At 42.1% G+C, this 25682-nt stretch overlaps 2 protein-coding genes across 5 annotated transcripts in view; one reads left to right on the top strand and one right to left on the bottom strand.

The window, feature by feature from the left end:
- Window positions 1-17692, top strand: part of LOC311142732 (glucocorticoid receptor) — a 109594-nt gene extending 91902 nt beyond the window's left edge. For all 4 annotated transcript variants that reach the window (XM_084178391.1, XM_084178392.1, XM_084178390.1 and 1 more), the window contains 5 exons: window positions 1012-1290; window positions 3806-3950; window positions 5951-6081; window positions 13486-13643; window positions 13968-17692. In XM_084178391.1, coding sequence (XP_084034517.1) covers window positions 1012-1290; window positions 3806-3950; window positions 5951-6081; window positions 13486-13643; window positions 13968-14138 — 884 coding nt within the window. In that variant the 3' untranslated portion in view covers window positions 14139-17692. The remainder of the gene's footprint in view (window positions 1-1011; window positions 1291-3805; window positions 3951-5950; window positions 6082-13485; window positions 13644-13967) is intronic.
- A 1797-nt stretch (window positions 17693-19489) lies between these two features.
- The window catches only part of LOC311142811 (rho GTPase-activating protein 26-like), a 137096-nt gene continuing 130903 nt past the window's right edge, over window positions 19490-25682 (bottom strand). The window contains exons 23-24 of the mRNA XM_084178501.1: window positions 24779-24870; window positions 19490-20737 (exon numbers count right to left, since the gene is read on the bottom strand). Of these exons, the coding sequence (XP_084034627.1) occupies window positions 20649-20737; window positions 24779-24870 (181 nt within the window). The 3' untranslated portion in view covers window positions 19490-20648. The remainder of the gene's footprint in view (window positions 20738-24778; window positions 24871-25682) is intronic.

Genomic DNA, 25682 nt, shown 5'->3' on the forward strand with positions numbered 1-25682 from the left:
ATCAGTGGTAATTTTCAGCATATTGTCTGTGAAAGGCAGGGCTTTATGTTTTGTCCCCTATAGCGATTGTGATTAGGAGTAGGATTAACTCTTGGATTCACTTAAGGCAGTAGTGGGCCTTAATTCCCGCGGTTTATGTTGACATTAGCAAGTGGTTTCTCTCTGGACCAGTGTTTAACAAGGGTCAGAGCCAGTGATGAACAACAATCATTCAGTCAGACCCAGTTCCTCCCATGTCCCTTAGCCATAGAAAGATAGTTACAAGGCTCACATCAGCTCTGTTTGTATTTTTAGGGGATAGGGCCTAAATGGTATAGAGAGAAGGAAAATATGCCATTAAGAAAGAGGCAGCACTCTGCGGGAATGGACATGACGATAATTCACATTAATGCACTTCATGCTATTTATATATATATGTTCATTCTCACAGTGCTGCAGGGTATTAAATTGTTGATTTATTTGTATGAATCAGAGAGGGAAAAAACCTTGATGGACGCGGGTGCATCAGCAGACAACCAAAACCTTAGGTCATACCAGAATGGCTCTTAGTTGCCATAGAAACATGTATGGAGGAAATTAAAAAAGGAGCGAGAAGACTGAGATGTTTTTGTTGATGGTAACCCTCTCATCCGGAGCCAAGCAGCACATATTATAACAGAATAGCAAAATTGATGGAACAGTTTTTCACCAAGTCCAAAATACATTTTGTGTTCTTCTCGTGTTATGTTGCTCTTTTTTAAATAAAGACCCATAGAAATACACAAGAAAGTAAGTCTCTTTCAATTAATAAAACCTTTTGAGGCTTAACACAATGTGGATGACTGACCTTTATGTTATGAGTACACTGTAGCCTATAGGCTGCATATTGTTGTTATGAATACACAAGGCAAGGTGTCTATGTGGTCTATACACTGTCACCACCTGGGTCGAGTGGGATACGATAGTTAACAGGGAGGATAATTACTGATCAGCTCTTTTCTTCTCTCTCTCTCTCTCTCTCTCTCTTCGCAGCGAGGAAAAACAAGAAGCTGATCCGATTAAAAGGTCAGCAGACCACAATGGAGCCGAGCCCTCCCCCACCTGACGAGAGGGCCTGCGCCCTGATCCCCAAGTCCATGCCCCAGCTGGTGCCCACCATGTTGTCCCTGCTCAAAGCCATCGAGCCCGAGGCTATTTACTCTGGTTACGACAGCACCATTCCAGACACCTCCACCCGCCTCATGACCACCCTCAACAGGCTGGGCGGACAGCAGGTCGTCTCAGCCGTGAAGTGGGCCAAGTCCCTACCAGGTGAGACCACATTGGTAAACCTCCATTAACACTGTGACCGCAGACCGCACAAATATGACTAGCCGTCATTATGGGCTAGGCTTGGTCCATTCCATTTCAACTCAAGTTAATTCAGGAAATGAACCAGGCCTACATGTAAATCCAGTGGCTTGCAAATTAATGAGGATATTTTTAATTAATCTCATGAATTTCCATTTTATTGATCGTGGAATGGAATTGAGTTGACCCCCCAGCCTCTAATCATAAGAAAGAGGGTGCATGGTTTGGTAATCGCCACAAATATTTACTCTGCTCCTCGGTCTCTCCCAGCGGCCAACTGGCCTGGAATGGAAGAACTCGTGGAGAAATCTTACACAACCACTGCATGGTTAAGCAAATATGATCTGAATGGACCTTCAACACTTTTGAAGTCTCAACAATGAGAGATGATTGAACTGCAATTAAAGGTCACTTTTAACATTGATTTAACCCATAACAGTCTAATCCCTGTCTAAGATGGGGGGGGGGGGGTTCTACTAAGCTATATGGAATTTGTTTTAAGAAGGTCATACCAAGGATAATTTTGCTATTTGATTTTGAATTTTGAAGTATGCAAATAGATAAAACATTTTATTTGGCCTTACTGCTATTAGCCCATACAAACGTATTGAATAACAGATTCACTACATGGAACAACACATAGTCCCCCCAAAAATCTAAAGGAACTTTGTTCTGAAGTGTCTGTCCTATATCTGAGAGAGATAAAAAATGTTTTACATGTATTTAACCCCTTATTTTTGGTACTAAACAGTCTCCATATACAGTTGAAGTCGGAAGTTTAGATACACCTTAGCCAAATACATTTAAACTCAGTTTTTCACAATTCCTGACATTTAATCCTAGTAAAAATTCCCTGTCTTAGGTCAGTTAGGATCACCACTTTATTTTAAAAATGTGAAATGTCAGAATAATAGTAGAGAGAATGATTTATTTCAGCTTTTATTTATTTAATCACATTCCCAGTGTGTCAGAAGTTTACATACACTCAATTAGTATTTGGTAGCATTGCCTTTTAAATTGTTTAACTTGGGTCAAACGTTTCGGGTAGCCTTCCACAAGCTTCCCACAATAAGTTGGGTGAATTTTGGCCCATTCCTCCTGACAGAGCTGGTGTAACTGAGTCAGGTTTGTTGGCCTCCTTGCTCGCACACGCCTTTTCAGTTCTGCCCACAAATAATAATAATAATAAAATGTTCTATAGGATTGAGGTCAGGGCTTTGTGATGGCCACTCCAATACCTTGACTTTGTTGTCCTTAAGCCATTTTGCCACAACTTTGGAAGTATGCTTGGGGTCATTGTCCATTTGGAAGACCCATTTGCGACCAAGCTTTAACTTCCTGACTGATGTCTTGAGATGTTGCTTCAATATATCCACATAATTTTCCTTCCTCATGATGCCATCCATTTTGTGAAGTGCACCAGTCCCTCCTGCAGCAAAGCACCCCCACAGCATGATGCTGCCACCCCCGTGCTTCACGGTTGGGATGGTGTTCTTCGGCTTTCAAGCCTACCCCTTTTTCCTCCAAACATAACGATGGTCATTATGGCCAAACAGTTCTATTTTTGTTTCATCAGACCGGAGGACATTTCTCAAAAAAGTACGATCTTTGTCCCCATGTGCAGTTGCAAACCGTAGTCTGGCTTTTTAATGGTGGTTTTGGAGCAGTGGCTTCTTCCTTGCTGAATGTCCTTTCAGGTTATGTCAATATAGGACTCGTTTTACTGTGGATATAGATACTTTTGTACCTGTTTCCTCCAGCATCTTCACAAGGTCCTTTGCTGCTGTTCTGGGATTGATTTGCACTTTTCGCACCAAAGTACATTCATCTCTAGGAACGCGTCTCCTTCCTGAGCGGTATGACGGCTGCGTGGTCCCATGGTTTGTACAGATGAACGTTTGTTTGTACAGATGAACGTGGTACCTTCAGGTGTATGGGAATTGCTCCCAAGGATGACCAGACTTGTGGAGTTCTACAATTATTTTTCTGAGGTTTGATTTATTTTGATTTTCCCATGATGTCAAGCAAAGAGGCACTGAGTTTGAAGGTAGACCTTGAAATACATCCACAGGTACACCTCCAATTGACTCCAATGATGTCAATTAGCCTATCAGAAGCTTCTAAAGCCATGACATCATTTTCTGGAATTTTCCAAGCTGTTTATAGTCACAGTCAACTTAGTGCATGTAAACTTCTGACCCACTGGAATTGTGATACAGTGAATTATAAGTGAAATAATTTCCAAAAATTGTTGGAAAGATTACTTGTCATGCACAAAGTAGATGTCCTAACCGACTTGCCAAAACTACAGTTTGTTAACAAGAAATGTGTGGAGTGGTTGAATAACGAGTTTTAATGACTCTAACCTAACTGTATGTAAACTTCCGACTTCAACTGTAGCTCACTCAATAGACCAGCACTAACAACACTGCAATCCTGACTGACCAATGCTCTGTCTGTTGTCTGTTTTGTGCAGGGTTCCGGAACCTTCACCTGGACGACCAGATGACCCTGCTGCAGTGCTCCTGGCTGTTCCTCATGTCCTTCGGCCTGGGCTGGCGCTCCTACCAGCAGTGTAACGGGGGAATGTTGTGCTTCGCCCCTGACCTGGTTATTAATGAGTAAGTCCAGAGGGTCAGAGATTGAGAGGGGTCAGAGATTGAAAGGGGTCAGAGATTGAGAGGGGTCAGAGATTGAGAGGGGGCAGGGATACACCTAGGAGGGCTGTAGCTGGCTGGGGGATCTGGAGCTGAGAAAGGTAGGTGGATTTCTATGGATCACTAGTTTAAACCAGAGCCTCTCTATGATATGGATTGATGGAATGAAAAATGGATGCAAATACCGCTGCGGAAAAAATTAAGAGTCCACTGCAAAATTATCTGTTTCTCCGGTTTTACTATTTATAGGTATGTGTTTGGGTAAAAATAACATTTTTGTTTTATTCTATAAACTACTGACAACATTTCTCCCAAATTCCAAATAAAAATATTGTCATTTAGAGCATTTATTTGCTTGTCAAACTTGTCAAAATAACAAAAAAGATGCAGTGTTGTCAGACCTCGAATAATGCAAAGAAAATAAGTTAATGTTCATTTTTAAACAATGCATTAGTAATGTTTTAACTTAGGAAGAGTTCAGAAATCAATATTTGGTGGAATAACCCTGATTTTCAATCACAGCTTTCATGCGTCTTGGCATGCTCGCCACCAGTCTTTCACATTGATGTTGGGTGACTTTATGCCACTCCTGGCGCAAAAATTCAAGCAGCTCGGCTTTGTTTGATGGCTTGTGATCATCCATCTTCCTCTTGATCACATTCTTGAAGTTTTCAATGGGGTTCAGGTCTGGAGATTGGGCTGGCCATGACAGGGTCTTGATCTGGTGGTCCTCCATCCACACCTTGATTGACCTGGCTGTGTGGCATGGCGCATTGTCCTGCTGGAAAAACCAATCCTTAGAGTTGGGGAACAATGTCAGAGCAAAAGGAAGCAAGTTTTCTTCCAGGACAACCTTGTACGTGGCTTGATTCATGCGTCCTTCACAAAGACAAACCTGCCCGATTCCAGCCTTGCTGAAGCACCCCCAGATGCATCACCGATCCTCCACCAAATTTCACAGTGGGTGCGAGACACTGTTGCTTGTAGGTCTCTCCAGGTCTCTGTCTAACCATTAGACGACCAGGTGTTGGGCAAAGCTGAAAATTGGACTCTTCAGAGAAGATGACCTTACTCCACTCCTCTAGTGCCAATCCTTACGGTCTTTTGCAAACCTCAGTCTGGCTCTTCTTTGCTTCTCATTGATGAAGGGATTTTTTCTAGCTTTGCACGACTTCAGCCCTGCCCCTAGGAGCCTGTTTCAAACCGTCCTCGCCGTGCACTTCACCCCAGCTGCCCTTTGCCATTCTTTTTGTAGGTCACTTGATGTCATCCTACGGTTGTTGAGTGACATTCGAATGAATTGGCGGTCATCCCGGTCAGTAGAGAGTCGTTTTCGCCCTCTGCCGGTCTGTAGCTTTGTTGTCCCCAATGTCTGCTGCTTGACCTTGTTCTTATGAACCGCCGTCTTTGACATTTTAAGGATGGAAGCAACCTGACGCTCACTGTATCCCTCTGCCAGTAAAGCCAGAATTGAACCCTTCATTTCCTCACTCAAAACATTCCTTTTCAACTCTTTTGGCATGGTCAATAGTTCTTTTCTGATTAATATTACTTTTGAGGTACTATTAGCACTGTTTTTGCCATCCAGCTGGTCCTATTGCAAGAGGATAGTGATGACCACAGCAGTGGTTTTTATACTTTTCCTCGTTAAATAAGATTTGGTTCAGTTGATCACCTAATCAGTACCTAATTCAGTAGAATGAGGTGTGCCTGTGTTGGAATTCAACAGACACTGGAATGGAATGGCTGTCATACATGTAGAGATGCTGATTTTTTTTTCCACAGCTGTATATCCTGGACAACGTGAAGAGGGTGGGAGATCCTGTCCATCCAATAAGGGCTGATTTCACAGCCCAGATTCACAACGCTCTGTTTCTCCAGCTGTATCATAGGCGGAACGGTCATTACACTACGTGGATTGCAGATGGAAATAGGTGTTGATTATAAGTGTGTGTGTGTCTCAGTGAGAGGATGAAGTTGCCCTACATGACTGACCAGTGTGAGCAGATGCTGAAGATCTCCACGGAGTTTGTGAGGCTGCAGGTGTCCTACGACGAGTACCTGTGTATGAAAGTCCTGCTGCTGCTCAGTACAGGTACAGTACCACATTTACAGTCATTCTTAGTTATACAGTATGATTTGTATACAATGTTTTTCGTTGTTTTTGTCATATTTGTAAAAGTATAACGTAAAAATATAACATGAATCATTTTACATTTTTTAGTCAGTTAGCAGATGCTCTTATCCAGAGCGACTTCAAATTAATGCATTCATCTTAAGATGGCTAGTTGAGACAACCACATGCTGTGGGATTTATTTAAGATACTCTTTGAAGAGGTAGGGTTTCAGACGTTTTCAGAAGATGGGTAGGGACTCGCTGTCCTGACGTTAGGGGGAAGCTTGTTCCACCCTTGGGGTGCCAGGATAGAGAAGAACTGGACTGGGCTGAGCGGGAGCTGACCCCCTGTAGATTTAAACAGTTATTCATTATGCCAGTCCAACACAGTTTGAAGGGAACAGGCTGGGGAAAAGCAGAACAAATGTTTTGATGTCTCAAAGTACAGAAGAGGAGGGAATCCAGACAGACAACTGAAGCTTCAGCTTTTGAATTAGCTTTGTACAAATGAGGCCTCAGGGAGAAAAAAAAATCCCAGCATGACAAGCCATTACCAAATCATATTTAAGCAGAAGGCACTGCTTATTGCAGTGTTGTTGACTTAGAATGACTGCTTTTAAGGCTTTCAAATTACTCAGTGAGTGGTTTTGAAAGGAGCACACACTTGTCTTTTGATTGCTTCTTAAGGAAATTAAAATTACATTTACATGCAGAGCTGTGCTTTTATTAAACCAGTGAGCAATCTTCCTTGAATTTGTTTCTCACACAGTCCCGACAGACATTTTCACATTTTATTTTTATTGGGTCATCAATAATGATATCCACATAATTGAAACTGGAAATGTCAAGGAAATACACAAGGTGACAATTTTTGATTCATGTAGACATATTGCCTGCTTTTATAGACCTGGGTCGTTCCACAAATAGGTTGTTCCTTTTTTGTGTCCCTTTGCTATTTTAAGTAGAAATTGTGAAACAATATTGAATACATTTTTCATTTAAAATAGTCAGCACTTTGACATGTCCCTCCATGCACCATTTGTGTCTTCTAGGAAGATTTTAACGCACTTAATCCCAAAATGTCTCCTAAATTTTCACCATCAGTAACCACGTTTCCGTCAAATGGTAGGTCCAGGTTGTCACAGAAATGTTGCATGAAAATCTGTCGCCAATTGAATGGAACCTAGCTATTGTAAAATGTGATTTTGTGATCTGTCCCTAATTTTAAGGTAAACCCTGTGAGGTGATCTGAACTCTCGTTTTAATATGGTGAAACTATTGTCCTTAAATACATTCTAAAGAAACATTGAACATCTAATAGTCAAATCATAGAGTAAAAGCAGTTGAGCTGGTTCTACTCTTTTTGGCCATTTTCTGGTGTTTTGTGGTGGAAAACTGAGTTGGTTGAGAAAAACACGTCAACCCTGTTAACCATAGTTAGACAGGCTAGAAATGTTTTAACAATTAAAGCAATTTTGTTTCGCACAACAAGCTTCCATTCCCCCCGTCACAAGGATTCATGGCTGATTTAACTAGTAATTACCAGTTGGAGGCTGAGTATGTGAGCGGAGTTGAGCGGACGGAAATCCGGCTCATGGAGCGGTGCTTGTGCACCGCTCCGGCGATCCACGTCCTTTTCCTTCCGCTAAAATCTGCTCTTCGCTCCAAATTCGCTCCATTCATTAAAATCACAATTTAACCAACACCCATCCATTTTTGTGGCTACCTGGACCTACCATTTGATTTTGAAGTATTCAAACCAAACCATATGATTTGAATGAAAAGTATTATAATGAACATGAAAAGGTGAATGTAAGAAGCGTTCATCATTTCAAATAGACTACATGTCTTATTAAACAGCATATAAACACTCTAAATAGGTCAGGAGCCAGACAGGGAGCCTAAGAAGGAAAATGAATGATTTAGGCTATATTATTTATATTATTTCAAGGCTATAGCCTACAAAGAAACATGTTGTGAAGCATTTGATGGACTGTTGTTTCTCTTTGCATATTTGCGCTGTTCTTGCCATAATATGGACTTGGTCTTTTACCAAATAGGGCTATCTTCTGTATACACCCCCTACCTTGTCACAACACAACTGATTGGCTCAAACGCATTAAGAAGGCACACCTGTTAATTGAAATGCATTCCAGGTGACTACCTCATGGAGCTGGTTGAGAGAATGCCAAGAGTGTGCAAAGATGTCATCAAGGCAAAGGGTGGCTATTTGAAGAATCTCAAATATAAATTATATTTTGATTTGTTTAACACTTTTTTGGTTACTACATGATTCCATATGTGTTATTTCATAGTTTTGATGTCTTCACTTGAATGAGTAGGTGTGTCCAAACGTTTGACTGATACTGTAGGCTGTGACTTACTTAGAATGAAATACAAATTAAACGAAAAATGCCTTATTAGGCTCAGTCTACGGTGCCTTTTGAATTCATTTTTAAAAACACCAGTTTGACCAGAGTCTGTGGCATTAGGCTCATGCGATGGTGCCTGGAGAGCAGGCCAGCAGCGGAGAATATCCTCTCCACGCTTGCAGACACTGGGGATGCTAAACACCCTTTTGGCCACTCTTGCCAGGCTGGGCAGGGATGCAGAGTTTTTTTTCTATTCATTTTTCTAAATGTAGGCCTAAGGGTTTTTAGGCAAAATAACCCAATCAAAACGTAAAGCTCCTTGAAAGTGGGAATATGCCCCAGGCCTATTGGACCAAAATCAATTATGGCAAATTGTATAGATAATAGAACAAAAATTAAGGAAACTTTTAAGATATTTGATTTTCAGTTTATAAATACTTTGCCACAATGACACACTTAATTAGTTACCCGCCTCGTACCTTTCCTTTAGCATGTGCACGTATAAGTACACCATCATGCTTTCGGGATATGTGTCTTTTCAGATTCCACAATGATTCTTTAGTTGTAGACACTACATCACTGCACTCACTCTCTCTCTTGCTCTTGGTCCTCATCTTTGTAAGTCACCTTGATTTAGCACCTGTGTGTTTTATCAGTTTCTTTATGAAAATATTTAGTGAACTCCATGACAGTAGCTAAAGCAAGGGGCTATAGCAGCACACAAGTAGACTACAAATGCATGCTGGGACGGCATGCCCTGAACTCGTGAAGTGAGCGCTACTGGAGCACTATTGGAGAGGGCGAGAAGGCCGATGCTCAAGCATTTGGGAATCTCACTCCGCGCTTCAGTCAAATTGGGCACACTCCTCGCTCCGCTCACATACTCTGGTTGGAGGGCCGAATGCACCATAACGCCGCTAACTATCCCCTATAGAGCCGTATATTATACAGTGGGGAGAACAAGTATTTGATACACTGCCGATTTTGCAGGTTTTCCTACTTACAAAGCATGTAGAGGTCTGTAATTGTTATCATAGGTACACTTCAACTGTGAGAGACGGAATCTAAAAAAAAATCCAGAAAATCACATTGTATGATTTTTAAGTAATTAATTTGCATTTTATTGCATGACATAAGTATTTGATACATCAGAAAAGCAGAACTTAATATTTGGTACAGAAACCTTTGTTTGCAATTACAGAGATCATACGTTTTCTGTAGGTCTTGACCAGGTTTGCACACACTGCAGCAGAGATTTTGGCCCACTCCTCCATACAGACCTTCTCCAGATCCTTCAGGTTTCGGGGCTGTCGCTGGGCAATACGGACTTTCAGCTCCCTCCAAAGATTTTCTATTGGGTTCAGGTCTGGAGACTGGCTAGGCCACTCCAGGACCTTGAGATGCTTCTTACGGAGCCACTCCTTAGTTGCCCTGGCTGTGTGTTTCGGGTCGTTGTCATGCTGGAAGACCCAGCCACGACCCATCGTCAATGCTCTTACTGAGGGAAGGCGGTTGTTGGCCAAGATCTTGCGATACATGGCCCCATCCATCCTCCCCTCAATACGGTGCAGTCGTCCTGTCCCCTTTGCAGAAAAGCATCCCCAAAGAATGATGTTTCAACCTCCATGCTTCACGGTTGGGATGGTGTTCTTGGGGTTGTACTCATCCTTCTTCTTCCTCCAAACACGGCGAGTGGAGTTTAGACCAAAAAGCTCTATTTTTGTCTCATCTGACCACATGACCTTCTCCCATTCCTCCTCTGGATCATCCAGATGGTCATTGGTAAACTTCAGACGGGCCTGGACATGCGCTGGCTTGAGCAGGGGGACCTTGCGTGCGCTGCAGGATTTTAATCCATGACGGCGTAGTGTGTTACTAATGGTTTTCTTTGAAACTGTGGTCCCAGCTCTCTTCAGGTCATTGACCAGGTCCTGCCGTGTAGTTCTGGGCTGATCTCTCATCTTCCTCATGATCATTGATGCCCCACGAGGTGAGATCTTGCATGGAGCCCCAGACCGAGGGTGGTTGACCATTATCTTGAACATCTTCCATTTCCGAATAATTGCGCCAACAGTTGTTGCCTTCTCACCAAGCTGCTTGCCTATTGTCCTGTAGCCCATCCCAGCCTTGTGCAGGTCTACAATTGTATCCCTGATGTCCTTACACAGCTCTCTGGTCTTGGCCATTGTGGAGAGGTTGGAGTCTGTTTGATTGAGTGTGTGGACAGGTGTCTTTTATACAGGTAATGAGTGGAGAACAGGAGGGCTTCTTAAAGAAAAACTAACAGGTCTGTGAGAGTCGGAATTCTTACTGGTTGGTAGGTGATCAAATACTTATGTCATGCAATAAAATGCAAATTAATTACTTAAAAATCATACAATGTGATTTTCTGGATTTTTGTTTTAGATTCCGTCTCTCACAGTTGAAGTGTACCTATGATAAACATTACAGACCTCTACATGCTTTGTAAGTAGGAAAACCTGCAAAATCGGCAGTGTATCAAATACTTGTTCTCCCCACTGTATATACAGTGAGGGGGAAAAAGTATTTGATCCCCTGCTGATTTTGTACGTTTGCCCGCTGACAAAGAAATGATCAGTCTATAATTTTAATGGTAGGTTTATTTGAACAGTGAGAGACAGAATAACAACAAAAAAATGGAGAAAAACGCATGTCAAAATTTTTATAAATTGATTTGCATTTTAATGAGGGAAATAAGTATTTGACCCCCTCTCAATCAGAAAGATTTCTGGCTCCCAGGTGTCTTTTATACAGGTAACAAGCTGAGATTAGGAGCACACTCTTAAAGGGAGTGCTCCTAATCAGCTTGTTACCTGTATAAAACACACCTGTCCACAGAAGCAATCAATCAATCAGATTCCAAACTCTCCACCATGGCCAAGACCAAAGAGCTCTCCAAGGATGTCAGGGACAAGATTGTAGACCTACACAAGGCTGGAATGGGCTACAAGACCATCGCCAAGCAGCTTGGTGAGAAGGTGACAACAGTTGGTGCGATTATTCGCAAATGGAAGAAACAAAAAAGACCTGTCAATCTCCCTCGGCCTGGGGCTCCATGCAAGATCTCACCTCGTGGAGTTGCAATGATCATGAGAACGGTGAGGAATCAGCCCAGAACTACACGGGAGGATCTTGTCAATGATCTCAAGGCAGCTGGGACCATAGTCATCAAGAAAACAATTGGTAACACACTACGCCGTGAAGGACTGAAATCCTGCAGCGCCCGCAAGGTCCCCCTGCTTAAGAAAGCACATCTGAAGTTTGCCAATAAACATCTGAATGATTCAGAGGAGAACTGGGTGAAAGTGTTGTGGTCAGATGAGACCAAAATCGAGCTCTTTGGCATCAACTCAACTTGCCGTGTTTGGAGGAGGAGGAATGCTGCCTATGACCCCAAGAACACCATCCCCACCGTCAAACATGGAGGTGGAAACATTATGCTTTGGGGGTGTTTTTCTGCTAAGGGGACAGGACAACTTCACCGCATCAAAGGGACGATGGACGGGGCCATGTACCGTTAAATCTTGGGTGAGAACATCCTTCCCTCAGCCAGGGCATTGAAAATGGGTCGTGGATGGGTATTCCAGCATGACAATGACCCAAAACACACGGCCATGGCAACAAAGGAGTGGCTCAAGAAGAAGCACATTAAGGTCCTGGAGTGGCCTAGCCAGTCTCCAGACCTTAATCCCATAGAAAATATGTGGAGGGAGCTGAAGGTTCGAGTTGCCAAACATCAGCCTCGAAACCTTAATGACTTAGAGAAGATCTGCAAAGAGGAGTGGGACAAAATCCCTCCTGAGATGTGTGCAAACCTGGTGGCCAACTTCAAGAAATGTCTGACCTCTGTGATTGCCAACAAGGGTTTTGCCACCAAGTACTACGTCATGTTTTGCAGAGGGATCAAATACTTATTTCCCTCATTAAAATGCAAATCAATTCATAACATTTTTGACATGCGTTTTTCTGGATGTTGTTGTTGTTATTCCGTCTCTCACTGTTCAAATAAACCTACCATTAAAATTATAGACTGATCATGTCTTTGTCAGTGGGCAAACGTACAAAATCAGCAGGGGATCAAATACTTTTTTCCCTCACTGTACATATTGTGGAGCGTTGTACAATGTAGTTTTTGTTTAAATCGATACAATCTAAAACTTTGGTGAAATCCCCCCCAAAATCTGACCAAGTTACACCAATTTGGTGACTTTTGAGAAGTGTAACTACCCATCTATAGACATATCTCCTGTTAGTATTGCCTGCTACTTCAATGCATCTTTAATTAGTTCGAAAACGTAGGTGAAGGCTATTAGCTGGAGGATGACGCCATATTGTAGCTCTCTCAAATCAAAATAGTGATTTGTCAGTTATTCTGCGCTGGAGAGGCATAATATACTTCTCTTGTATGTTTGAAAAGGGACCTCAATATATCCAAACCAAAAAGTGTATACCAGGGGCAAGCCAATTTGTATCTCTCATCTGATAAGACAATTGGAGAGTATTTTACAATTTCCCTCCTATGTTGTTTTGCATAATATCTTGTCCATTGAGTGCGGTTTTGCCTGGGCCCCAGTCCAAGATCCCAGAAGCCTTCAGTCCAGGGTACGTCCTTCATCTGGCTCTCATCAGGGAAGAATGGGACAGCATAAAACCCATTGATGTTACCTGTGGTTTTGCATATTTTCCATTGACCTAAGTGTGGTTGGGACGGGACGGGAGGGTGGTGTGTATGAGATCGTAGTGCCAGGATAATGGGCAGTGTTCAGACTAGGAGACTCTCTGGGTCAAAAGAGACTCCTTCCTGGCCTAGCCTAACTGAAGGTCAGATTGTCTAGCGTGAATGTTGGTAGACTGAATGAGGTTGTGTCCTTGACATCCCAAGCTTTTTATAATGACTGTGACGTACACTGCCTTAATTACATGATGAGTAAGAGGTTGTTTATGCCTGTTTTACTCCCTCCCTCCTGCCCTCCTTCACTTGTGCCTACAGTACCAAAGGATGGATTGAAGAGCCAGGTTGTGTTTGATGAGATCCGCATGGCCTACATCAAGGAGCTGGGGAAGGCCATTGTCAAGCGGGAAGAGAACTCCAGCCAGAACTGGCAGAGGTTCTACCAACTTACTAAGCTACTGGACTCCATGCAGGAGGTGAGGCTGAGGCTGAACCCAGCCTGCTCCCACAGCAACACAACACCATTCAGCAACACAACACCATTCAGCAACACTTGCCACTGTTTTCCAGGAACTTATGGAACCCAGGACTTCCTGGTAAACAGTGGCAAGTGTTACTGCTCGGACTAGCCTGCCTAAATAAATACTATGAAATGAATGAGTATGCTCATACACAACACAGACACACACATACTTATCAGCTCTTCTACTCGTCAGCATACCTACAAATCAACCTGTTACAGAGGTCCAGTATGTATGATGTGCAGTCGACTATAAAAAAATACCCTGTTGTTTCCACAGATAGTGGGGGGCCTCCTGCAGATCTGTTTCTACACATTTGTGAATAAATCCCTGAGCGTGGAGTTCCCGGAGATGCTGGCCGAGATCATCAGCAACCAGTTACCAAAATTCAAAGATGGGAGCGTCAAGCCACTTCTGTTTCATGCCTTAAACCATGACACAATGCCTTAAAATCCCAGCCTCCCCTCCCTCACACCCGCCCGCCAGCCAGCCCCGCCGGTTTTCCCTGCAGATGACCCAGGACCCCCACCAGTATGGATTAATGTAATGAGAGTGTGCACCTGAATCGGTCCCCAGAGGACTCCGGTGGAGAGAGGGAGAACTTCCAAAAGAGAGTGAGAATGACACTTTGAGAGTGAGCAACAGGGTACAAACTAGACTGACCCTTCTGAATCAAACAAGGACTGTACTTTTTCTGGAATCGTGTTTAGACTGTGAATCACTTCAAAACACTTGATTATTGTGAGATTGGAGGAATAAAATTTTACAAACGAAAAGAGAAAGGAATATTTTCAATAGATTTTATGCATGCACACACCACTCATTGTTTTTTACACAAGATTATCAGAGAAGGGAAAACGTGCCTTTTTTTGTTTAGCTTTGCAGGCTCTCTATAGCCATTCTTCTCAAACTGTCAAAAGCAAGTATTTTGCATAGGAATCTAATATAAACACCTTTGTATGCATTTCTATCTGTTATTCACACTGCCAGTTTCTGTTCTCTTAGCAGCCATGTTTCGTTTCTCAAGTGGGCAGCTCAACGATCCCCAGAAGTGAACTAGCGAGAGTGAGCTCCTTACATAAGGTAATGAAATCCAACATAATGTCCAATTTCATTCTCTGCAACCTTTCAGTAGTTGTTATACTCAAAAGCATCAATAATGCTTTTTGTGGTATTAATGATTCTTAAGGATAATTTATCCTACAGTCATCATGATAGGTTCCTGCCCATGTCTGAGCTTATGTCGCATACAGAACGTCATAAATTCAACAGTGGAGAAAAAAAAGATTCACATTTGTTATAGGTGAAACATCAGATCAACATGTATGGTGTAATAGGTTAAGTCTTCATGTTAAAGGGAGGACTCACTTCATATTAACACCGTCCTTGATTTGCGAGCTAAATGAAAATGCCAGCGTTGGTCTAGGGAGATGGGATTGGGGTTTGCAGCAGTGGCTAATGATGATATGATTGTCTGTGTGTATCTGTGAGTATATGTGAGTATCTGTGTGTCTGTGAGTGAAAAGGATAGAAAGTAATGACCTGAACAAGTTTGTTTGTTCATATGATATGAAAACGTATGTATTTATTTCAAAATCGTCACAACCCTATTTTTCAAGATCTGTCAAGCAGAATTTTAGAGAGCATACGCACAGTCACTATTCTCTGGGAGTTGCAAACAAATTATGTTAAATGTCACAAGCTCTTAAGTTTGGCCCCTTTTACAGTCACCTGTATGTATTATTCTAGTGCCAAACCGCATATTCTTTGTTAATTTTTATTCATAATATGAAATGGAAAGAAAGCAGAACTGTCATTGTTTTCTGTCCTCCCATTATTCTATGCTTCAGGGTGCTCATTTATAAAAAGACTATTGGGTAAAAATGTTAAGTACACCAGCTAATGAGGAATACAAGTATTGATTGTTATTCACAAGAACATGTAGATGTTTTCAAGCCATTTTGTATACTTGTACTCTGAGACTCTTGAAGTTGCAATGGTATTTTGTAATGCTATCAAAGTATGGTGACCAGCACATTGCCCTGTGAAAAGGGAGTTCCCCCGTCCCTGCTAGAAGTCATTCTCTCATTTGAGGTACTCACCACACACATCAGCTTATGCCATGTAAAAGCCATAAAACGACATACAAGTAAAATGGCTTTTGGAGTCAAGTGCAGAAACATTGCTAAAAGGCTTGCTACTTGCGCTCAGAATTGTTTCATTCTCACTTCTTAGCTCCTTCTTCGTAATCATTAGGCCAGGTTAGTTAAACAAAATGGCAGCCATGTGGGCTAACTACTTCATGTAGTCATCCTTTCAGTTAGACTGATGGAATGACCACGTGAGATGAATCCCCTGGTGCTGCTCTCTGCAGATTGACATATTTTGGTTTACTTTCACATTGTGTTAGTGGACTGTCTCTGTTCTGGTCTTCAATTGGTCAAACCAGCTTGATCATATCCTAATGATCACTGCATTGCCGTAGATGTACATAGGGTAACATATCCCCTGAAATTGAAGCAGTGTTGATTAATACATGTTTCATGACAACTTTTGACAGAATACCTGTATATTCCTATACTAATTAGTTTTTTTTCAAACTGAAGTTTCACTTAAGGCCTTGCGAAAGGGAGACAGAGAGCCATACAAAAATGTGGGTTTAAATTCAGGAAAACTTAACTGTCAATGCTTTTGAAAATTGATTTATTTTAAAACAACAATATTTTCAGTAATTTTGAATATCAGTTTGATCCTCTTTGATATGAATAATTGTACTGTCTTTTTGTACATTTGATGAGTAAGACGGTAATTGTTTTATTTTTCTGTTTGTTGGTTTGTGTTTGACAAAGATAAATGTATTGCATATGTACTTAGAAAGTGTTAAAATATGTTGTCTGACTAAATATAAATTCTATAAATCAATGGGAAAGATTATATGAAAGACCACTTTGTTTTAGAAAATCTAAAAATATGGGTTTTGGGAGGGGATGAAGGACTGGAGTATATTTTGTATAGTGCAACGGAGTTGCCAAAGCAGAGAACAGAAGTATTCAAGCAGCCAGTTACATTTACAGTAGCACTTATTATCCAATTATAGTACCTATTTTAAAATATATTTTGTAATGGTCTAGGCTTTGGTCTCTTGTATATTGCTGTGAGGATTAACCAGTCATTTAAAAATACATTTTAAAAAAGGTAAAAACTGTGTGTGAAAGTAATCTACCAGAGAATTTGCACTCCCACGTTTCATAATGAATAGGAAATGAGGTAGGTCTGTACTCAGTCTTTGCAGTGAAACAAAGGAAATGATAGTCTTTCACTGCAAACACTAAGTACTGACCTGCCTCATTTCCCATTGATTTCAGATTGATATTTTGGTCTACGCACCACAAACAGCAAAAATCTACAACTATTTGTTAATTCACTACCTCATCTCAACGTCCTACTGGTTGAGAGAGTCTATTTTTTGTATAAAATACATGCAAATATTATCTTTAAAGATTAAGGGCAGATCATATTTCACTGGTATATGGCTTTCATTAAGGTCTGTTTTGTTTGTATTTCAGTTCTGTACATGTAATCCAAATGTAAAGAATATACATTGTCTATTTGTTTAAAAAATAGTTTGTATTACCGCTGTATTACCCCTCTTCTGTAGTCAATGTCAATATCTTCACCTATTTGATTAAATGTTGGACTAAAATGTCTGTAGTTCTTTGGTTGGGTGCTCTAGTTTCACTTCATGACCTCCTAGATCAGGGCTGTCTAACCCTGTTCCTGGAGAGCTCACCCTCCTGTAGGTTTTCACTCCAACCCCAGTTGGAACCAACCTGATTCAGCTTTTCAACCAGCTAATTATTAGAATCAGGTGTGCTAGATGAGGGTTGAAGTGAACCTACAGGATGGTAGTTCTCTAGGAACAGGGTTGGAGAGCCCTGTCCTAGATGATTATCAAATGTTTGTCCAGATAAACCTGTTCAATAAATAAAGGGTTTCTCAAGTCATTTCTAAGGTCTACAAATGTGTCTTAACTGTATGTCAGACATAAAGGTTCACAGGAACTTCAAAGACAATTTACAATTTCCATATCACTCTATAGTATGAAAATGTTTTGACTCCCTGTCAAACTTTCTGGAGCTGGGAACCTGTTCACCACTTGAGGAAATATTTGAGAAATGACCGTAAGCCTATCCTCTGTGTTCAACTTCTAAAGGGCTTACGTTGCTAACATAGCTGGTTTGAAGTCACTGAGGTCATGGATAGGTGTGTTATTTACATTTACATTTTAGTCATTTAGCAGACGCTCTTATCCAGAGCGACTTACAGTTTAGTGAATAAATCTTTATTTTTTATTTTTTTTATACTGGCCCCCCGGGGGAATCGAACCCACAACCCTGGCGTTGCAAACGCCATGCTCTATCAACTGAGCTACATCCCTGCCGGCCATTCCCTCCCCTACCCTGGACGACGCTGGGCCAATTGTGCGCCGCCCATGAGTCTCCCGGTCGCGGCCGGCTGCGACAGAGCCTGGATTCGAACCAGGATCTCTAGCGGCACAGTTAGCACTGCGATGCAGTGCCTTAGACCACTGCGCCACTCAGGAGTACATCTGGAGCAAGGTAACGGATTATAAACCGGGTAGTTTGAGACCTGGATGCTGATTTGCTGACAGCTGTGGTATAATCAGACAGTATACCACAGTATGATGCAAAATTAGAATTTAGAACCACGGAGAGTTACCGCAAGTCGCAAAGAAAACAGCAGCTGCCTCCACTATTTCAGCACCATTTCAATTTCAACATAATCAAATCACCTCTGCTTAGTCTAATACAGTGACAACTAAATAATACCAAAACAATTTAGTTAAATCAACATAAATGAAATAATGTGGCTGTCCATGGTTCTGATTTCTGTGTGTTCGTGCAAGTAGAAAAACATGTTGACTCACCCTAATTGTAGGGAAACGCCAATGCCATCCTCCTCTCTTTCATGTTGACGAAACGTTCTATCACTCTGTCATACAGTACATGCTTTCATTTTTTTGTTAGCCTTCTACATCTAGCTACATATTGAACTTCCATCCTCTCAGGCCAGGGGCACAACAATGTATGAATGAATGGTTGGATCAGAATCGCCGTTATAATCATTGGCCAGTACGGAGAATGAAGTAAATCCACATGTCCAAATCCCTATCTCCATCCATGGCTAATTTAGGAAAGGGCCTATTTTAGCTAGCTGGCTAGCTAGCCGTCGGAGGACAACACGAGATGCAACAATTCAAGTTTTTCTGTCTGATGTATGCTCTCAATGGGATTTGATAGGAGTGACGCCAAATCCAAGCTGGCTTCGGTTGACTTTTTTTTTTTTGTTGCTCCAGGACCATTCACAGTTGATCGCTCAGTTTAGCTCAACGCTGATTGGCAAAAATATATATATATATATTTTTTTGGTCAAGGGAGGCCAGATGCTTGCTGGCTTCCCTTGGCTTCAACGCTACGGACGGCAACAATGTCATACTCGTTTGGACCAGACATCATCAGATATATGGCCTACACGTAGAGAGACAGAGGGGCGCTGTTTTGCTCGCTCGGTTGCTTTCTCCTGTGAGATACTCAGCCTCTTGTGAACTGAAGGAAAATTATGAAAGACAGAGACTAAATGTAAATAATGTAAAAATAAAAATAAATGTGTGTGAAGCCTGGCTTCCCTTGGCTTCCCTTGGCATCCATGGCTACACGCCACTGCTCAGAACAGGTCTATAAAATCCAAGGCATTGAGACATCAATAAACTAGGACAGCTCTGCGAGTTCAAAGTTGATCTTTAATAGATTATATTCTGTACAACCTTGTTCATGATTCATTTGATCAGGAAGAATATTAAGGCTCCCAATGGACGTGAAATAAATGACACAAAAAATGAAGCAACTAAGATGCAAAAGTTAGTATGCTACAATACAAAATATAAAATGTGATACTGAAATGATACCTTTATCAAATGTAATGTATTTACAATGTTAATACACTCAAAGAATACAGTTCAGATCTCAGCTTTGAAAATGTATATAAATAACATAAGTGGTCTAGTTTCACATTAAAACATTTTTTACACTCTCTCCTTTACCTGTTAAGATTTTAATGAAAACAGTTCAGTTAACAGGTTTATGGAGACAATTTCACCTAGTAGTTCTGAGCAAAAAACAAAAAAAAGCTATTAAAATGTGTCTAACTGGGAGTTAAGACATTCAGGATGCTCCCACCTCGGTACTGTACAGGTAGGTAAACAGCAGTTGTGTTCTGTCTTGTCTAGGGGAATACCGGGTTGCCATGGCAAGGCAGAAAGCGCTCACATTTACAGCAATACTCGCTGAAAAATACCCCCCCCCCCATCATTTAGAGATGAAAGAACCCCACACAATCAACTCCATTCATTGTTACATTTGACATTTTAGTAGACACTCTTATCCAGAGAGACTTACAGGAGCAATTAGGGTTAAGTGCCTTGCTCAAGGGCACAACAGGTTTTTCACCTAGTCAGATTGTGGATTCTAACCAGTGACCTTTTGGTTACTGGGCCAACGCTCTTAACCGCTAGGCTACCAGCCGCCCCATTCCTACAGACAGTACACTGGAAGAGAAGTTGGACTGCAGTCCAAACCTCAGACCAATTACTTTTTTCCCGCCTCAAAATGGAAACATCTTCCAAAGTTCCAACAGATGATAGAAGACACTAAAAGCAGTGACAGTGCAATTCAATGAAATAAGGATTGTCTGAACAGGGGAATGAGCCTTTGTAGCAACAATGCAATACACACACACACACACACACCAGTCTGCTTCTGAATTCCAGATTCATGACCATGCACAGCAGGAAGCCCTCTGTGCTCCAGACTCTTCCAATAAGCTGCAGGTTCACAGTGCAGCTGCGTAGTCACTCCAGTTCAGTCCAGTCCTAGTCCAGGGCTAAACAAATTCCACATAGTTCTCCGGGATCAGGCCCATCCTGCCGTCCAGGGTGCCTTCCAGCCAGCCAGGCTCCCTGGAGGGATGAACTGAGGGATGAGAGACAGATGCACATAGCTGAGCTGTTCTCAACCGTTAACTGCCTCTCATGTTGTCCAACGGAACAGAGTCCCTATTTGAAAGCAGAGACCCATATGGTGAGTGGCTACTGACAGCTGGGACAGTTGCACTCTGGTGGCTATGGGTACAATCGGAGAGGGGGGTGACACACACCGCTGCGTACCTCCTTGAGAAGGAGGTATAAGATGAACAAGACCCCAGTGTGCAACCGTGACCCCTAGCAGCACTGATACCCCAAGCCACCCTCTGCCTGAAATAACCCAAGCTAGTATGATGTGTGAAAACCTGAAGCACCATTACGGGCTGGCTGTAGATACAATTTACATAAGATTGCAATGACATTAATGATTGTAAATGTATCAGTCCATAGGTCTGTGCTTTCTATATTGTTTCTAAAACATTTTGAACTATAAACAAAATATAGGCACTGATAAATGACAGGTTACTCAGAGAGTTGAGAAGATAACTTCTGCACATAAGTGAGTGTGAGAACTCTTTGATATGGTCTTGACTGACCTTACTGACTATTCAATGGGTATCGCGGAAGTTCAGCGTCATGGCTTAATTGAAATTTTAAGGCAATAACATTTCACAGTAAACGCTGCATATGTCACCTCAATCAGAAATTGCGCGATAGAAATGTAAAGGTAATCTGTAACGCTTTACAGATTTAATAGCGCCCCTAGTATTGTTTTGGTAGCTAGGAACTGTAGCTAGGAAAGCTTAGGAAAACAGCTTATTTGAGCTGTTCTTGACATAATATGGACTTGGTCTTTTACCAAGTAGGGCTATCTTCTGTATACCCCCCATAACACAACTGATTGGCTCAAACGCATTAAGAAGGGAAGAAATTCCACAAATTAACTTTTAACAAGGCACACCTGTTAATTTAAATGCATTCCAGGTGACTACCTCATGAAGCTGGTTGCGAGAATGCCAAGAGTGTGCAAAGCTGTCATCAAGGCAAAGGGTGGCTACTTTGAAGAATCTCAAATATAAAATGTATTTTGATTTGTTGAACACCTTTTTTGGTTACTACATGATTCCATGTGTGTTATTTCATAGTTTTGACGTCTTCACTATTATTCTACAATGTAGAAAATAGTAAAAACAAAGAAAAACCCTGGAATGAGGAGGTGTGTCCAAACTTTCGACTGGTACTGTATAGTGCACTACTTTTGACCAGGGCCTCATACAAGTATTTTTCTTCTTTCTTCTTTCTTCCTGCCCCTCAGCAACCTGGGTGGTTGTGTGGCTGATTCCCACGCTGCTAAACTCTGCTGTTCCCAGAGCATCAGACCCTGGACCTAACCAGACATGCACTATAATCCTTCTGGTACTAAGAGATGTGTGAAGACAGGCTACACTGGGCTTGGACATTCAGACAGTGTATTTTAGAAAATCTTCATAACAGTTTTAATCTATAAGCCACCTCGCTCAATTGGCTGCTCTGTCTACAGTAAATGTCACCCTTATTCTTGAGAGCCAAATCTCCTTCTCAGCTAATCAAACTCTAACGGCTCTATTCAATCTGTAAAGCTGAAGCGTTACAGATTCTGCGATAGAAATACAAAGGTCATTTCCGATAGAGCCGACATATGCAGCGTTTACAGGTCAGAGAAAACCCCTGGCTAATTTCTCATGTGACCAATGTGACCAGTGCATTCGGAAAATATTCAGACCCCTTGACTTTTTCCACATTTTACAGCCTTATTCTAAAATGGATTAAATAAATACAAATCCTCATCAATCTACACACAATACCCCATAATGACAAAGTGAAAACAGGTTTTTATAAATGTTTGCAAATGTATATTAAAAATATATAAATAGAACTACCTTATTTACATAAGTATTCAGACCCTTTGCTATGAGGCTCGAAATTGAGCTCAGGTGCATCATGTTTCCATTGATCATCCTTGAGATGTTTCTACAACTTGATTGGAGTCCACCTGTTGTAAATTCATTTCATTGTACATGATTTGGAAAGGCACACACCTGTCTATATAAGGTCCCACAGTTGACAGTGCATGTCAGAGCAAAAACCAAGCCATGAGGTCGAAGGAATTGTCCGTAGAGCTCCGAGACAGGATTGTGTCGAGGCACAGATCTGGGGAAGGGTACCAAAAAATTTCTGCAGCGTTGAAGGTCCACAAAAACACAGTGACCTATATCATTTTTAAATGGAAGAAGTTTGGAACCACCAAGACTCTTCCTAGAGCTGGCCGCCCGGCCAAACTGAGCAATTGGGGGAGAAGGGCCTTGGTCAGGGAGGTGACCAAGAACCCGATGGTCACTCTGACAGAGCTCCAGAGTTCCTCTGTGGAGATGGGAGAACCTTCCAGAAGGACAACCATCTCTGCAGCACTCCACCAATTAGGCCTTTATGGTAGAGTGACCAGACGGAAGCCACCCCTCAGTAAAAGGCACATGACAGCCTGCTCGGAGTTTGCCAAAAGGCACATCAGACCACAAGATTCTCTGGTCTGATGAAACCAAGATTGAACTCTTTGACCTGAATGCCAAGCGTCACATCTGGAGGAAACCTGGCACCATCCCTACGGGGAAGCATGGTGGTGGCAGCATCATGCTGTGGGGATGTTTTTCAGCGGCAGGGACTGGGAGACTAGTCAGGATCGAGGGAAAGATGAACGGAGCAAAGTACAGAGATCCTTGATGAAAACCTGCTCCAGAGCGCTCAGGACCTCAGACTGGGGCGAAGGTTCACCTTCCAACAGGATAACAACCCTAAGCACACAGCCAAGACAAAGCAGGAGTGGCTTCGTGATAAGTCTCTGAATGTCCTTGAGTGGCCCAGCCAGAGCCCACATCTCTGGAGAGACCTGAAAATAGCTGTGCCGCGACGCTCCCCATCCAACCTGACAGAGCTTGAGAAGATCTGCAGAGGAGAATGGGAGAAACTCCCCAAACACAGGTGTGCCAAGCTTGTAGCGTCATATCCAAGAAGACTCTAGGCTGTAATCGCTGCCAAAGGTGTTTCAACAAAGTAGTGAGTAAAGGGTCTGAATACTTACAGTATGTAAATGTTATATTTCAGTGTTTTATTTAAAATAAATTTGCTAACATTTCTAAAAACCTGTCTTTGCTTTGTCATTATGGGGTATTGTGTGTAGATTGATGAGGGGGAAAAACAATTTAATCCATTTTAGAATAAGGCTGTAACGTAACAAAATGTGGAAAAAGTCAAGGGGTCTGAATACTTTCCGAAGGCACTGTAAGGTTTTAGAATAATAATAGGTCTACCATCCCACATGTTTCACCCCTAGACCCTACACCTTAGACCCTATGCCCTAGACCCTATGCCCTAGACCCTATGCCCTTGTGGAGATCTGAAAAGGATTTGACAGGTGCAACCAATCTGGCAATAGCTCCACCTTGCCCTCTGATAGGCTAGGTGGAAGTTTCACCATATTGCTTCTACCAACCAAATCCTCTCAGATCTCCACAAGGGCATAGGGTCTAGGGTCTAGGGCATAGGGTCTAGGGCATAGGGTCTAGGGCATAGGGTCTAGGGCATAGGGTCTAGGGCATAGGGTGTAGGGCAGGGTTCTTCAATTCCGGTCCTGGAGGGGCGAAACACTTCTGTTTTTTATTTCTACCTGGTAGTTAATTGCACTCACCTGGTGTCCCAGGTCTGAATTAGACCCTGAATAGAAGGAGAGGATGAAAAACAGAGGTGTTTCGGCCCTCCAGGACCGGAATTGAAGAACCCTGGTCTAGGGTGTAGGGTCTAGGGTCTAGGGGTGAAACATGTGGGATGGTAGACCTATTATTGTTCTAAAACCTTACAGTGCCTTCGGAAAGTATTCAGACCCCTTGACTTTTTCCACATCTTGTTACGTTACAGCCTTATTCTAAAATGGATTAAATAGTTTTTTTCCCCCTCATCAATCTACACACAATACCCCATAATGACAAAGCAAAGACAGGTTTTTAGAAATATTTTGGGATTGTGACACGGTTATTTAAGAGTCACAGTCCGTACTCACCATTTTCAAAGGTGGTCCCTGCGATGAATGAGAGCTCAGAGTGGTGCTCGGCCTTGCAGGCGTAGAGGGCCCTAGCCTTCCTGCCTGGGACGCTACAGAGGGGGAGGGAAAATAACATGTCATAATCCAACTCACCAGGATATCACATTGAGCACTTTGAGTGTCCCACCACTCCTAACTGTCTCTTGGGAGCAACGACAGGTGAAGCTCCAACTGTCCCAGAGTACCTCATAACATCATCATTGCTCCCATATGGAAAGTCTCTGTGTGCCTAGAATTCACTTTTCCCTTATAATCATCAGCTGTATAAATACATTTATATAGTTGGACAAGGAAATGTGTCGTTGTAAAGCAAAATGCAGCAACGAATATGTTATAAATCTGGCAGCAGGTGTTACAATCAGTACACTGATTTTCCGACATATTTATTATTATATATTATATTATATTATATTATATTTACACAGCTCCCCAAAAAAGGCCCATGGTTATTCTGAACCTGTCTAGACCTGACTCAAGGTATTTCTAATCTGGAGTTTATCTGAATTACCTGGCTACATGCATAACAATCTTTGGAAGTCTGATAGACTGGCTGTATCCTGAATCAACCAAAGATGAGCCTGTGATCCACCTTACTTATACCCTTTTCACACCACTGAGCTGAGCTGTACTGCGCTGGCCTGGTTACACATCTGCCGTAGTTGCTGGATTCTTGTTGGGGAGGAATACATGAATCTGAGCTAGCACAGTGCAATTCAAATTGGCATGATAGTGTGAACAGGTTAAGCCTCTCAGGGTGATCAGGAAGTGTCTGTCAGTAATCATGCATGGTGGTGGGGGAGGGGCAGAGGGGGTGCAGCAGTGAGGCGGCGCAAAGCTCCAGAATTGGCATTGTGAGTAGGTG

This window comes from Coregonus lavaretus (assembly GCF_964263955.1).
Source record: "Coregonus lavaretus genome assembly, chromosome: 15".
Classification (NCBI taxonomy): Eukaryota; Metazoa; Chordata; class Actinopteri; order Salmoniformes; family Salmonidae; genus Coregonus; species Coregonus lavaretus.